At 40.0% G+C, this 16,271-nt stretch overlaps 1 protein-coding gene across 3 annotated transcripts in view; it reads left to right on the forward strand.

The window, feature by feature from the left end:
• The window catches only part of Apoo (apolipoprotein O), a 56,246-nt gene that overhangs the window by 198 nt on the left and 39,777 nt on the right, over positions 1 to 16,271 (forward strand). Inside the window, exons 1-2 of one of the 3 annotated variants that reach the window (XM_059250419.1) lie at positions 6 to 154; positions 14,079 to 14,186. In XM_059250419.1, coding sequence (XP_059106402.1) covers positions 14,172 to 14,186 — 15 coding nt within the window. In that variant the 5' untranslated portion in view covers positions 6 to 154; positions 14,079 to 14,171. Of the gene's footprint in view, positions 1 to 5; positions 155 to 2,362; positions 2,417 to 14,078; positions 14,187 to 16,271 lie in introns of those variants that run through there. The other 2 variants (XM_059250418.1, XM_059250416.1) reach the window with 2 other exon arrangements.

A 16,271-nucleotide genomic window follows, 5' to 3' on the forward strand; every position in this document is an offset into this window, starting at 1 on the left:
GGAGCCGGGTCACAGCTGTCATCGCCCCCTCGCAGACTACCGGAGCCTTTCCTACGCTCCCGTGGGGCCTCTGGGGATCAGACCCGGCTCCCCCCGAGGCTTTGCCCACCTCTGGGCTGGCTAAGTCCTGGCCCAGCGATTCATTCACTGCCTGGTACCAGCAGCTGTGAGGTTGAGGCATGGAACCCTAGATGGGTGGGATGGGCCCTTGAGTAGGTCTCTCGCGAATGGAACATTTTGAAGACTTAAGACGCCGCTATAGTACCCACTTCCTCGGCTCATGCCCTTTTGGGGTCCTGGGTAGGATGAGGCCAGGTCCGGGCATGAGGCTTTGGTTGCTTGGCAGGATCAGGTTTCAGAACCTGGCATGGCGGGTGGGGGAGGGTCAGCTTCGGAGGATGTCGGGGAGGCTGGGGAGGGAGGGAAAGGCTAAGAGTAGGGAAAGCTGGAGCTTACTCCCTAGTGAGCGTTAGTGTGGAAAAGTCGACTCTTATCCCCTCCCTTACAGTTTTTTTTTTTGAACTCCTGTACTCCGTAAGACGTTTACAGTGAAGACTTTCAAAAACCCGTATTTTATCATAAAGTTATTCTTTCTTAAAAATCAGTTATATTTTGTCATTAAAAAAATTACAGGCTGTGCGTGCCCTTTATCCCAGCACTCGCGAGGCGGAGGCAGGTGAGTTCGAGGCCAGCCTGGATTACATAGCGATTTCCAGGACAACCAGGCTTACATAAAGAGACCCTTTCTAAAAAAAAAAAAAAAAAAAAAAAAGCAACAACAACAACAAAAAACCAAACCACACCAAAACAAAAAACAACAAGCAGCCAGAAATCTATAAAATCAACACTCCAAGAAACATTCACAGAATAGTGCTAATAAAATCTCAAATTTATGCTACCCATTTAAAAGTTTCCTGCAGCCACAGTGTTTGGGGCACATTAATAAGGGCTGCAAAATCAGACCATGGTTTCTGCCTTCCAGTGCTGTGGTATTGCCAGTTTCTAGATATATGATAATGGACATGTCATTTAACTCCTCCCTGACTGTGGTTTTCTTTTTTTTTTTTTTTTTTTTTTTTTTTTTGGTTTTTCGAGACAGGGTTTCTCTGTGTAGCTTTGCGCCTTTCCTGGAACTCACTTGGTAGCCCAGGCTGGCCTCGAACTCACAGAGATCCGCCTGGCTCTGCCTCCCAAGTGCTGGGATTAAAGGCGTGCGCCACCACCGCCCGGCGTGGTTTTCTATTGGTGAAATTAAGGTAATAAAAAAATCTAATTGTTACACCAAAACTACACAGAGAACTGAGGAAAGTTCTCTTATTAAACCCAGAGAAAGGATGGACACTGAACTCATTGATTTGTTGGCTCAGTGTCGTCAAAGACCTGACTCTTCTGGGTTTACTATGCCATTGTCAGCTTTCCTTACGGTTACAAGATGACAACCAGTAACAATACTTTGTCATTCATTAGGGGAAGAGGAGAGGATAACACTCCCATGCTTGGATTATGTTTTTTCTTCAGGTCTGATTGGACCAACATAGGTCAGGTGTCTGTCCCTAGCCCAATAGCAGTTACCAGGGGAATGTTGGGCTCTGGTTAGCTTAAGTTAAACAGGATCATTTTGCTTAAACATATGGGAAAGGAATGGTTTCATGAACACAGTGGGGTTCTTTTGGGAGGAAGAGGTGTAATGGAAACTGAATCAGCAACCAACAGTGCCCCTGTCAGGTGTATTCATAGGAGTCTGTGAACATGTTCATTGACTTGGGCTCTTTGAAAATCTTCCATGATCGTCATACATATTAAGTTTATTGATGGAAATGAAAGATTAGCATAGATTGATGACTCATAAGTTTTTTTTACAGGAGGGAGAAAGAGGGAAGGAAAAGGATGTGATTGTAGAACCACTGTGGTTCTCAACTGACTGGTACCACTCCCTTTGGGTATGTTTTGGAAATTTCAGGGGTTGTTCTTTGTGTCTTTAGTTGTGTTGAACATTTGTTTTAGTTTTAATTTTTTATTTTATGTATATTAGTGTTTTGCCTGCATGTATGTCTGTGTACCACATACTTGCCTGGTGCTCACAGAGGCCAGAAGAGAGCATATGATTCCCTGGAACTGGAGTTACAGATGGTTGTCAGATGCCATGTGGGTGCTGGGAATGGAACCTGGGTCCACTTCTCTTCTCAGCGCTGGGCCCCCATCTGGTGCAGACCCATACAAGCCCTGTGCATGATGCAGCAGTCTCTGTGAGTTCATACATGTGTCTGTTATGCTGTGTTTAGAAGGCCTTGTTTCCTTGGTGTCCTTCATCCCCTTTGGCTCTTACATTCTTTCCTCCTCCTCTTCCACAGGGTTCCCTGAGCCCTGAGGGGAGGGATTTGATGGAGACGTCCCATTTAGGACTGAGTGTTCCAAGGTCTGTCACTCTCTGAATATTGTTCAATTGTGAGTCTCTATTTGTTCCCATCTGCTGCAGGAGGAAGCTTCTCTGAGATGGTTAAGCAAGGCACTGATCTATGAGTATAGCGGGATGTCATTAGAAGTCATTTTATTGCTACATTCCTTTAGCAGAGCAGTAGTATTTGGTTTTCTCCTATCAAGTGCCAGGTTCTTGGCCACCCTAGCAGTGCCAGGCATGGGTTCTGTCTCATGGAGTGGGCCTTAGTTCCAATCAGATAGTGGTTGGCTACTCCCACCGTTTCTGTACCACTGTTGCAGCGTATCTTGCAGGCTGCTCATCATTGTAGATCACAGGGTGTGTAGCTGGGTTGGTGTTTACCTTTTTCCTCTAGTAGCATGCAGAATACCTTCCAGTATTTTATTATGTGTAAAAATAAGTATATATCATATATAAATAAAATCATGTGTGTCAGTGAATGAAAAATTTTATTGTGATACCAGGTATTAGCAGTTGAGAGCCACAGTCCATCAAATTTTAATGTGCATGTGACTTGTTAAAATCTAGATTGGGATGGGGCCTCAGATTCTCTTTTTTTTTTTGGAGCATCTCAGTGTCATTGATGCTGCTGATCATCACACTTTGAATAGTTAAGAATTTGTTTAGTAAGATCCTTAGTGCATGTTCCCTATGTTTTTGAGGTTGATGACTTCATGAATGGGGTAGGATTTGGAAGAGGCACTGACTAGGCACCAAAAAAAAGGGGGTTGTAAAGGCTCTGCTGAGAGTTTTGCTACTACAAGTCTCTGCTTAGAGGGGACAGAATAAATGGTAGGATTGGTCTGGCTTTGGGAATTGCCAGCTTGGGGAGACTAGGACTTGAAGGTACAAGGCTTGATAGTGTAAGTGTTGGTAAGGAAGTACAATGTGTGTAGCTTGTTATGGGTATTTTCAGTGTTTAAACTGTGACTGTTGTTTTCTTTTTAAAATTGTATTATTTATTTATGTGTATGTATGTGTGTTTATGTACGTGCCCAAGGAGGTCAGAGAAGTGTTTGCTCCCTGAAGCTGGCGTTCCAGGTGTTTGTGAGCTGCCTGATGTGGACGCTGAGAGTTGAACTGGGGTCCTCTGTAAGAATAGTAAAAATAATATGTACTCTTAGCCGCCGAGCCATTTCTCCACCCTGTGACCATTGTTTTTATTTGGTTATTCATGATCAGGGCAGTAGGGAGCATTATGGATTTAAAAAAAAAAATCACATTTGAAAAGTGTGCCAGTATTTGGATTCTGTTGTTGGAAGCAGTTTTTCTTTGTGTTGTAGCAGGAAGTTTGAATACTGAATACATAAATCCAGTTCTCATGTGCGATACTTGAGTTTCTTCATTTCACAGATTTTATTTATCACTGGCTATGGCCTGGGCATAGTTAGTTAATATTCTGTGGAGTACAAGTGAAATGACTCAGTTCTTATCTAGAAGAGAGTTCCTAAATCTAGCCAGGCATCACAGTTCTTTAAGATATAATTTCTAGGGCCCTTCACATAGTTCAGTTTTACTTTAAAAAACAATTATTTTTATTTTTTTCACTTGTGTGTGTGGGAGTGAATGCCATGTGTATGCTGGCGCCATTGGAGGCCTGAAGAGGGCTCTGGATGGATCTCTTAGAGCTGGAGTTAGAGGTAGTTGTAAGCTGCTTCATGTGGGTCCTATAGAAGAGCAGGAAGCACTGTTTACTGCTTGGTCATCTCTCTAGTCCCCAAGATTTATTTGTTAGGTGGAATCCAGTGATCTTCTAGGGAATTGTGAAACTTTGGTTTCAATCTCACATGTGATTATTGGTACAGATAAAGTAAGTACATTATAATGAAGTGGGCCTCGACCTAGACTGCACGTTTGAGTCATCTGTGAAGCTTAAGGGAGTTTCCATGACCAGTGTGGACTCTAGACCATGGACATCAGAATCTCCAAAGGTGGAGTCTAGGCAGCCAGTTTGTGGAGCATTTGTGAAACTTTGAGAACTAACATAGAACACAGAACACCAGCAGTGGGTATCAGACTTTATAAAAAACATGTTTGCTCAGACCTTTGATGTTAACCAGCCAAGGTTGAAAAGGTTTTCTTTCTTTCTTTTTATGATTTATTTATTTATACTATTTGCATGTGTGCCTGCTTGGCAGAAGAGAGTATCAGATCCCATTATAAATGGTTGTGAGAGCTTTCGGGAGGCAGAGGCAGGTGGATCTTTGTGAGTTCCAGGTCAGTCTGGTCTAGAGTTCCAGGACAGGCTCCAAAGCTACACAAACCCGCTTTGAAAAAACAAAAACAAAAAAATAAATAAAATAAATGGTTGTGATCCACTATGTGGTTGTTGGGAATTGAACCTCTGCAAGAGCTGCCAGTGTTCCTAACTGCTGAGCCATCTTTCTAGCCCTGAATGGGTTTTCCAAACAGAGAAGAAAATCCTCACACAAACACCGTGGAGGAGCTGACATGGTGGTGCATGTCTTTTATCTCAGCACTCAGAAGGCAGAGGCAGGTGGATATCTGAGTTAGATGCCAGCTTGGTCTGCATGGTAGGTTTCAGGACAGCCAGGACTATATAGAAAGACCCTGTCTCAAAAAGCAAAAACAAAACAAAAAACCAAAAAAACCCAAAATAAATCCAAAACAAACAAACAAACAAAACAAAAGGAGTCAGTGGAGAATTGCGTGCAATGTTAAGACCTTGAACAACTCCACATTACAAGAGAGGTACTAACATAATCTTAAAGAAAATGTTGTAGAACTTTTGCTAAGTTTCCCCTAGTTTATGTTTGTTTTGTTAGGAAACTTCAGCAGTGCCACTTTTTTGTTTGTGCCACCACTGCCTGGCCAGTGCTAGTTTCTTAATGTGGCTTTTGTGTTCCCTGTACACTAAGACTTGGAGAAGGAAGATTTTAGAACAAGGGTTGAGTTTTTAATATGCTCTAACTGAATATTAAGGTGTATTTTATGGTACAGTTATGCATTAGTATACTTATATGATGAGTGAATTTTCTTTAAAATTGATTTGAAGTGGTTACTTGTCTTAAGACTTCTTTTGAGAATCCTTGAAGCAATGTAGTATAATTTATAATTGACCTTAGCCAAAACACTCAGGAGTAATGCACTATGTTTTATTCAGAGCCCTTACTAGTTCCCACCTAAGGATTTTTTTTGGAGGGGGGCTTGGTTTTGTGAAGATGAGGAGCCCTCTGTGGGTGCTAGAGAGATTCAGATGGTCATGCTAGATGTCTTATTTGGGAGGACTACTCAGTGGATTGTATTTCAGATATGTCTATTCATATTGAGCAGTCTTTTTTTTTTTTTTTTTTTTTTTTTTTGGTTTTTCAAGACAGGGTTTCTCTGTGTAGCTTTGCGCCTTTCCTGGAACTCACTTGGTAGCCCAGGCTGGCCTCGAACTCATAGAGATCCGCCTGGCTCTGCCTCCCGAGTGCTGGGTGAGCAGTCTTTTAATGGACCTAGCAAAGGATCTTTTTCCCCATTCCACAAATGTCAGTCTTTGTGAAATAGCAACCTGTATTCTTCTGTGCTGCTCGATGAATCACTTTTCACATTCTCGTATTATGACCTAAATTAGACTGGTAAGGAAGCAAAGAGGGATACAAGGACTCTAGCAGCTCTCCTACACTGTGCATTGTGACTTATGGCACCTGGAAAATATTGCCTCTGAGCTTGTTTTTAGGATCTGTTCAGGTTGCTGAATATAGCCCGAATATTATTTATCTTGTCTTTATTTCTTTTTAAGCAAAGATTTTTTTTTTTTACCATAAATCCAGATTGTCATCAACTAATTGAATCTTAGACATGGTTTTTGCTTAAATTTTCAGTTTTATTTAAAGCACAAAAAAGCATGAGTAGCTTCAATGAGGCTGAAAGACGATCTCATTAGAGTTCAGAGTTCTGTGTAGATGGTGCTGCATTTGGGAGATGAAACCTAGGTTTAGAAATATTTCACATTGATAAAATAGTGCTTCCTATTAAATAATGTGTATTTTTAGTTCTATAGGTGCATTACTTGAAGTAAATGAATATTCCTCTGCAATTTTTCCTTCCTATATTTCCTTAGCTTAGAAAAGGTTGAGCGGCTCTTAGGATGGCCTTCAGAGAGGGCAGAGGATGGAGGGAGAGAGGCCTTTTTGGAGTTTTGGGCATTCTGCAATCAATTTCTGTCTGGATGAGGAAGTTCAGAATACATTTGGAGCCCAGTAAATTACGTGTCATGTGTGTTCCACATCTGTGACTCAAAACCTGCCTCAATGAACAATAATCACACTCTTTGGCCAGGAGATTTCTTTTCTGTTTATTACACAAGTTTGTTACTTTTCTATGTATATTTGACAAAATCAGATAGCTATTTTTACAGGATTTTTAAAAAATGAAACAATTGCAGATGAAATGTATTTTCTTTGCTTTATTGGCGTAATTTTGTAGTGATATTTGCCCCTTGACCCCAGAAAAAAATAAAATGGTTTTCTGTGAGGAAAAGATACTAATCTTTTTTTCAAGCCTCATTTTTTCTTTGCTTATCTTTTAAGATTATAGTCTTTATAGTAGATACAGAAGAACTAGGAAATATCAGCTACTTTGGCACAAAACTACAGAATTGAAAGCTTCTCATAAATAGTTGTTTGCTATAGCAGGAAATAGCTTTTCTTCTTGTTTCCTTTTTTTTTTTTTTTGTTTAGGCAGGGTCTCAAATAGGCTGGCTTCAGACTTGCTGAATAATCGTGACTGTCCTTGAACATTTAATTTTTTTAGATTTATTTATATTATTTTATGCATATGAGTATTTTGCCTGCATGTAGATAGGTGCACCATGTGTGTGCTGATTAATGTATTTATAAAAAATTATTTTCCTTCATTTGGAAGGATCTTCATACTTTGTGGTATAGTTTTTCGAAAATCTTCAGGAGCCAGCTAGTTTTATTCCTTTGTGTGTTGTAAACAAATCAATATTCACCTCAAAAACTTGAAGACATACAGATACTACTTAAGAATCACCTTTAATAGCCCCACTCCTAGGCAACCACAGGTAGCATCTTTGCAGACACTTTTTGAGCATACTTATATATACCCTTGGTATGACCTTTTAAAAATATCACTGGAATTATTCTACAGTCTACCTCCCCTACTTTTAAAACCAAATGTCATTTTACAGTAGGCTTTTGTTTTTTTTCTTTTTAAAAAGGACTTATTTATTATTTTATGTGTTAGAGTGTTTGCTTCGATGTGTGTGTGTACACTGTGTGTGCCTGGTGCTTGTGGAAACCTGAAGAGGGCATCCAGTGCCCTGGAACTGGAGTTACAGAGAGTTGTGAGCTGCCATAAGGCTCTGGAAATGGAACCTGGGTCTTGTGGAAGAGCAATTAGTGCTCTTAACCACTGAGCCATCATCTCTCCAGCCCTGCTTTCTTGTTCTTATTTTCAGTATACAAAAAATGAATTTCTTATAGTCTTAAATTTTGATCCAGAGGCATTTAGAAATGGAAGCTGTGATTGCATATGAAAAGTGAATTTCATTTTTTAATATGCTATGTAAATGGTGGCAATAAATTCTGGCTACATATGATTTATCAAGGTTACTTCTTAGAAAATACCTACTTTTAAAATAAGTTTATAACCAATACCGAAATATTGTTTCATTTAAAAAGTCCAAATGGTACAGATAGTGGTCACACTTCCATTGTCTACCTCCCTTTCAGCCCCTACCCAGAGCAAGCCTCTGTTGTGTTGGATGTGTGCCCATCATAGAAACGCTGGGTAAGGCTTAGAGGTGTAGCTCAGTGGTGGAACATTTGACTGTTTGCATACAAAGCTGGGGAGGCTGTGTAACATGGAGATACCCATTGAGTGTCTGTTATAGGGAAAGGTAGTCTATTTTGATGCTTCTAGAGTTGTGAGTGAATTTGAAATGTTTCTCTTTACTTTTAATTCAGTTTACAAGAAATTATTAGTATGTTCCTATGGACACCTATGTAGTGTTATTTGGACCAAATTGTTGATTGTTTTCATCAGTTTGTTTTAGCTTAAAAATTTCACATATCTAAACTTTTGGTTTTATGTTAATTATTTAGAACAAGAATAACCTTGAAAGTGTGGTCAGTTTTCATAGACTTAAAAAAAATCCATTTCACATTTTAGAAATTGTATGAGTGTTTTTGCCTGCTTGCATGTGTGTGTACTATGTGTGTGCCTGGTGCCCACAGAGACCAGAAGAGGTCATTAGGTCCTTGAAACTAGTTACAGACAGTTGTGAGCTGCCGTGTGGGTGCTGGGAATGGAACCTGGGTCCTCTGGAAGAGCATCCAGTGCTCTTAGTCACTGAGCCGTCTGTTCAGCTCCCCCTTTTCAGAGTTTTACTTCGTAAACAACTGGAGAGTCAAAAGTAAATGTTTTTAGTGTGCATGGTATGGAAGATGAAACCCAGGGTCCTGAAGCATTCTAGACACAGTGGTACCCTACCACTGAGGTACGTTATACCCTTAGTCGTAGGAGCATTCTCTTTCAAATGAATAAATGCTTTGAGAATGGAAGCTATTGGAGAAAAGATGAATAATCAGTATAACATTTTGAGGGAAAACATGGTTATACCTCTTTTTGTAAGTATAAGAATATCTAATTTTAAATGACATTTACTTTAAAAATGTTCAAGTAACATTTATTTCCCACAGGGATTTAAAATGATTTTATATAACGTTGGAAAGAGCTTGACATTTTAGTGTACAGGTTATATGACAGTCAGCCAAGTGATATAATAGCTAGAGTGCAGTAATTAAAGCATTAGAGCCAGGTATGATGGTACATGCTCAAAATCTCAGTGCTCAGGATCTAGAGGCAGGAGGATGGAGAGTTCAAGGCCAATGTGGGCCAGGTAGGAAGACACTTGAAAATAAACATAAAGCATTATAGATTTGGTCATACAATTTTTGCAACCAAATTACTTTGATTAGGTTATAGTTGAAATTCTGACTTTGATATTAAAAGGAACTTGATTGAAACGATTTTTCATATTACAGAAGTAGCAGCTGTTAAATGGGATCCCATATAGCATCTGTGGTTATAGCTGCCAGGATTGGGGTGTGTTCAAAAAATCATCCCCTGTTTTAAACCATTGGTTTCTTTTGTTACTGCTCTTTCCAAAGGCCATTCCCAGTAACACTGACTCTAAACATCAGTCTGTTGGGTGGCTTTACTAAATAAAAAATGTACATACTTTTGTGATTATTGTCTATTTTAAAATACATTTAGGGACTGGGAATAGAATCCAGTTGGTTGAGTGCTTTGCCTCTTATGTGCAAAGCCCTAGATTCTTATAAACGGGGCATGGTGGATCACACATATAATTCCAACAGGTAGAGATGAGGATCAGAAGTTAAGGGTCATCTCTGGCTAAATATCAAGTTCAAAGCTAGGCTGGGCTACTAAGACTCTGTCTCAAAAAGTAAAATTGTAGTCTAAGATGTAGCTTACTGGTACAGAGTTTGCCTAGCATGCCTAAGGGCCTGAGTTCTAGTCTCGGTACCACCATAACCATAAATCAAAGGTCCAGAAATTGTTAAAAAAGAGAAAAGAAGAGCAAAGAAAAGAAAAAGTGCTGGAGAGAAGTTCAGCAGTGAAAGTACCTGCTGTTCTTTCAGAAGATCAGAGTTTGGTTCCCAGAGCCCACATCAGGTGACTCACAAGCACCTGTAACTCCCGCCAACACAACAAAGAAATACATCTTTAAAAATCAAAAGCCACATTTGTTCATGGAGGGAGATAGAAGGCTGGTAGAAGGTTAAGGTAATAGTTGAGGATTAAGAGTGGAGTGTCAGGGCTGGGGATGTAGCTCAAGTGGTACAGAGCACTTGCCTAGCATGCACAAGCCCCTAGGTTTAATCCCTAGTACCCCTTCTCAAGGAAAGGAGGAGAAGAAAGAGGAGAGTATTAGTTGTACCTTGATTAAGATGGGAGGATATTCTGGAGTATAAATTAATCATGCTATTGTTTTTAATGTTTTAGACAATTTTCATTTCAGTTTATTGTCTTTAAAATGTTTTTAAAAATAAGTGCACTTGATTATTCAGACCAGCTTATGGTGAGTATCTGTTCCCTAAGAATTTTGGAGAATGGTGATTTTTGAAACTTGCCTTGTGGTGGGAATATGTTATTGGGTTCCTTTAGATCTATTGAGTCAGACTTTTTAGAGGAAAGTGATGGAATCTGCTTTTCAAATAGTCTTCTGATGATTCTGAAACCCTGTGTGTCCATAGGCACACAAAACGCCTTTAATTGAAAAGGAAAGAGCTACATAATCTAAATGGAAAGCCTAGTAAGATGAAAGGTATGTACTTCTGGGAAAATAAATAAAGGACCTTGTCTTAGGGCTATCATTGTTGTGCTGAAACACCGTGACCAAAAGCAAGTTGGGGAGGAAAGGGCTTATGCTTTCACACTGTAGTTCATAACTGAAGGAAGCCAGGGCAGGAACCTGGAGGCAGGAGCTGATGCAGTGGCCATGGAAGGGTGCTGCTTACTGGTTTGTTCTCCATAGTGTACTCAGCCTGCTTTCTTAGAGAGCTCAGGGATGGCACCACTCACAATGGGCTAGGCCCTCCCACAGTAATCACTAATTAAGAAAATGCCCCATACGCTAAACTGCAGCCTGATCTTATGGAGACATTTTCTCAGTTGAGATTCCTATCTCTCAAATGACTGTAGCTTGTGTCAAGTTGACATAAAACCAGCCAGCACGGGCCTCCTCCTTAAAAATGAAGAGACTATCCACTGGATACTCCATAGAATTAGAAGGCAAGTTGTCAGGGATTTGGGGATTTGGAAGCATCTTAATTAACTTGAGTTTTCCATTTGTTTTTAAAGCAATTTTACTGGGATAGTAATGTGGTCCCCAAGCTGCAGAATTCTGGGCGGTACTCTTTAACTTGCAAAGCAACAAAAACAGTTTAGCTTTCTGTGTACCCATTATGATCTGAATGTTTATGGCCGTGCCAGATTTATTGTCTTGGCTAACTGCCAGGAATCGACTCTTGTGGCTAGAGCTGAAGAATTAGTCTATGCCTGAGTCTTATTTGGTTTTTGTTTGAGACAGGGCATGGCTATGAGGCCTAAGCTGGTCTTGATCTCACTCTGTAGCCCAAGGTTTGACCTTGTATCAAGAAGTCTGCATACTTGGCTGCCTGGGTTTTTTGAGTAACTGAAGTTTTTCAGAAGCTTTTTCAGCCAGGGACCATATCTGCTTTATTGTGTCTGACATCCAGCAGGTGTGCACGAAACATCGATTTGGAAATCAAGTTCTAGTTGGCTTCTTCTAATTGTTATCACACATAATCCTGCTTACCAGGCTGGATTGGTTTTGTAATCATAAGTCCTTGTCAAGCTTCAGAAGGGAGAGACAAAGAAACGACAAGGTATTTAAGATAATGGCAGCCACCAGCTACGGTGGCACATGCCTGTAATCCCAGCTACTTGATTGGCAAAGGGAGGAGGATGGCCTTTGACTTTTTGTTTGTTTTTTGTTTTCTTTGTGAATAATGGCATCCTACACCTTTCCAGCATTTAGTGGGGCCCCATCTAAGCAAATACTGGTGCAGTTGCTTAGTTTCTTCTGACTATTAAGTCCCTGGCGGGCTCTGTGAAATAAAAGTTGAAAGAGGGTCTACACTAGAGAATGTATCGTATTAGAGAAATCGTGCTGGAGAATAGAATCACACCAGAGAGAAAGATTTAGCCACACGGGCAAGGGAACTCTGACAGTCCTCCTGGGGCTTGCAGAGCTGAGATGGCAATTCAGCTTTTGTTTCAGCAATTTTTAGTTTTCTGCCTCAGTTTGGGCCTTATTTAGCTATCTTCAAAACCTCTGACAAGCTAATATATTAGAGTTCTTACTTTGAGAGTTCCAAGCAGCTGAATTCTTGTGGTAAGGATTTGTATTACCAAGTGGCTTAGTCTTTTGTATTATAGTTACTGCAAATCTTAGTATTATGATTTCTAAGATGCTAAAACATGGCTACCTAGATAAAACGATATCCTTCACTCTTCTCTCTTCTATTCCCTGTGTCTCATAACAGGCAATGAATGAGCAGTTGTTGAACATCTCTTTTATGCTAGGCCCAGCTGTAGCAGGAGAAATAGGAATAAGACACACCTCATTCTCAGAGAAATTCCAACCTGCTAGGGCGAACTTGATAGGCATAAATACATGGACAGATAAAAACGTAAAGTAAAAGCATGACTCCTCCCTGCTTTTAAAAAGGTAGTTCTCTGGAAAAAGACAAAGCAATCATAGCAATCAGCGAACCCAGGTAGCTGGAAAACAGCACGAGAAAAATACAGAAAGTTTATGTTTTGTGACCAGAGTCAGAGTGAGGATAGGGAAAGTGGTCGTGGCTGGTTATAGCAAATCTTTGGTTCACATAAAAGTCGTAGGTAATAAATACAAAAATCTCAAGTAAGGATAGAAAGAATCTAATCAGGGATATAGTTTAAATTAATCGTTATAGTTTCTCCTGTGGTGATTTGAATCCCTAGAGGGCTAAGCAACCATTTAGGTTGCTGCTAAAAACAATCCAGGAAAGAAATGAGGCTCAAGGAAGGACTGCACAGGAGGGGTAAAGAAGAGCAAATAGAAGTGAGATCATTTAATAGGCACAATTGCCAGAGCTTAGTGACCAAAAGGATTGATGGTGGTGGTGAAGATGACCTTGAGATTTATTTGTAATTTTTTTTTTTGAGACAGGATTTCACTGTGTAGCCCTGGCTGTCCTGGAACTCACTCTATAGGCTAGGCTGGCCTCGAACTTACAGAGATCCGCCTGCCTCTGCCTCCTGAGTGCTGAGGTTAAAGGTATGCACCATCACCAGCTGCTTATTTTTAATCTTAAATGGGCAAAAAGGCATGTAATACACACACACACACACACACACACACACACACACACACACACACACATATGCACGATGTTTTGAAGTATGCATATATTATAGTGTGTCTAAATGGAGGTAATTAACTTGTTCATTATTTCATATTGTACTCTTATTTCAATGTAATCTAAAAATACTGAACTGATAGAAGCAGATAGAATGGTAGCAACCAGTGGCTGGGATTTGAATTGAGGAAGGTTATCAGTCAAAGAATACAAAATTTTAGGAAGATACAGTTGGAAAGATCTATTACACAGCACAATGATTATAGTTAATATTGATCTATTGTATTCTGAGAGTGAATTTCAAATGATCTCAGAGTTTCTGATGAGATTGTCACCATTCCTGAGACACGATGTAGAGAAAGAAAGGTGGGTATGAGGGAGAAATGGTGAGTTAGAGTTGGATGTTTTTCAGAGATTTATATATCTTTCGTATATAGATTGATATCAATTTGCCTAGCTATGTATTTTTAAATTTTTCAATTGAAGGCTTTGGAATTTTATCTTTGAGAAATTAAGATGAAGTTTTGAAATTTGAACTCATCCAGAACACATGCTTATATTTTGACATCCTCAGAATTTCTGAAATGCATTTACTTTTCAGAAAGGGCACTAAGCTTTTCTGGGTGGGAATGGCTGAGGGTGTCGGCCTACTGACCTCGTCGTACTTGCTTTGTAGCATGGAGAAAAGATTTAAGCTTGCCTTTGCATTTCAGGTACTTCAGAGATGTGTGGGGCCAGCCAGCCTGAGCCTGCTCACCTTCAGAGTCTATGCAGCACCCAAAAAGGACTCACCTTACAAGAATTACATGAAGGTTGATGAGGTAATGTGCTGATACTGTATGGTACCGAGTGAACATCTGATTTAGTTAGGAGAATTTTTATAAATTATGTATCAAGATTTAGTTTTACTCTTTGAGGTACTGGATGGATACTAACGTATACCCTTAGCACACTTTGAAATATTCGAAAGGAAGACATATACATTTCCTGATAGTTTATTTGTTTTTTCTGTTGGAAATTGCTGAACTCTGTTTTTTCCACAGATGGTAGTGGAATGTAGCTAGGAGCATAATTAAGAAATAGCTCATAGATTTAGTTTTTAGTGGAGAGCTTACTATATCCCAGTGGATTTTAAACACAGCTCACTTTTCCTTTTTCTTAGTATATACCTATTTTTTTAATTCGAGAAATTTTTTTCATACAGTGTATTTTGATCTCTGTTTTCCCACCCCCAACTCCTCCTAGATCCTTTCCACCTGTCCACCCACCCAACTCTACACTTATCTTTCTTTAGAAAACAGTAGACAGACAGAAAAACCAAACAAATCATAATTAAAAAAAAAAACAAAAACCACAAGAAACATTTCTCTCTCCATAAAAACAAAATTGGAAACTATAATATACAGAAAAAGGCCACTAAGAAAATAAAATGCCCAAACAAAGCAATATGGGACAAAAGTCTACAAAAATACCATTGAATTCATTTTGTGTTGGCCATTTACTGCTAGGTATGGGACCTGTTCTTTTTGTTTTGTTTTGTTTTTTTGAGACAGCATTTCTCTGTAGTTTTGGTGCCTGTCTTGGATCTTGCTCTGTAGACCAGGCTGGCCTCGAACTCACAGAGATCTGCCTGGCTCTGTGTCCTGAGTGCTGGGATTAAAGGTGTATGCCACCGCTGCCCGGTGGGACCTGTTCTTAAATGTGTTTAATATCCCCAGTGAGACTCCACTGGAGAGAACTAATTTTTCCTTTGCAAGAAGTAGTCAATAGGAGATAGCTTCTTGGTTAGGGATAGTAGCCTGTGTCTACTTTCCCCTCTCAGCACTGGGACCCTGTCTAGCTTGAACCTGTGCAGGCCCTGTGCATGCTGGCTTCATATGTGCTCCAGTCCTCTTGTGTCTGAAAGACACTGTTTTCACTGTCCTCCATCCCCTCTGGTTCTTCCAGCTCTCCTCTTCTGTACACTTCCCAGAGCCGAGGGCAGGGCTTGGTGAAGACATCCCATTAGGACTGAGTGTTCTAAAATCTCTCACTCTCTGTCCACTCTCCAGTTGTGGGGCTCTGTACAACTCACTTTTCAGAGTGGCCTGCCTGATTCTGGACTGCTTAGCAAGCTAAGAAAACTTTTCATATTTTTCTTTTAAAGAAGCTTAAATAAATATTAGTATATAATAGATCAGTGAAATAAGACATCTTTTCTTCATCATTTATATTCTTTTTTTTTCTGTACCTCCCAGTAATTATTTGGATTTTTTATTTTCTTCAATTTCTGTTGCCTTGGAATAAAATGATGTACAGGTGCCCCTAGTGGCCAAGCAAGGTTACTTGAATGGTGTTTACATAAAGCCAGTAAGCTTCCTTTTTCCCTTCCTCTTCTCTCAGGCTTTAGAACAGTAGCATTGTCCATGGGAAGAGGTGGCTAGTAGTGTCTACTGAGAAGGCTCTTTTCTAGGTGGACAATGAATTTGTTCGCCTGCTTTGATCAGTAGCATTCTGATATTTAATCCATGTAATCAATTATTCTTCAATTCCTCTCAGCTTTTTTTTCTTAAAAACAAAACAAAATTCAAGGGCTGGTAATATGGCTCAGTGATAAAAGCACTTGCTGCCAAGCCTGATGACTTAGTTCGATCCCTGAGACCCACATGGTAGGAGAAAACTGACTCTCAGAAAGTTGTTTTCAGACCGCCGCCACACATGCGCCATGACTTGTGCCCTCCCCGCAAATAAACCTCCTCCATTTACCCTTTAGCATAGTAGAATAGTTTGAGGTCAGACACCAGGTTCCACTCTGTAAAGTGGATCAGCGGACTGGAGGTGCTGGCCTTGCTTGCTTGAGGCCCTAGGTTCAGTAGTTACTCCACACTCCCAAAACAAAACAGTGGATAGAGTAGATAGGGAGAAGC

This window comes from Peromyscus eremicus, chromosome X, assembly GCF_949786415.1.
Source record: "Peromyscus eremicus chromosome X, PerEre_H2_v1, whole genome shotgun sequence".
NCBI classification, from domain to species: domain Eukaryota; kingdom Metazoa; phylum Chordata; class Mammalia; order Rodentia; family Cricetidae; genus Peromyscus; species Peromyscus eremicus.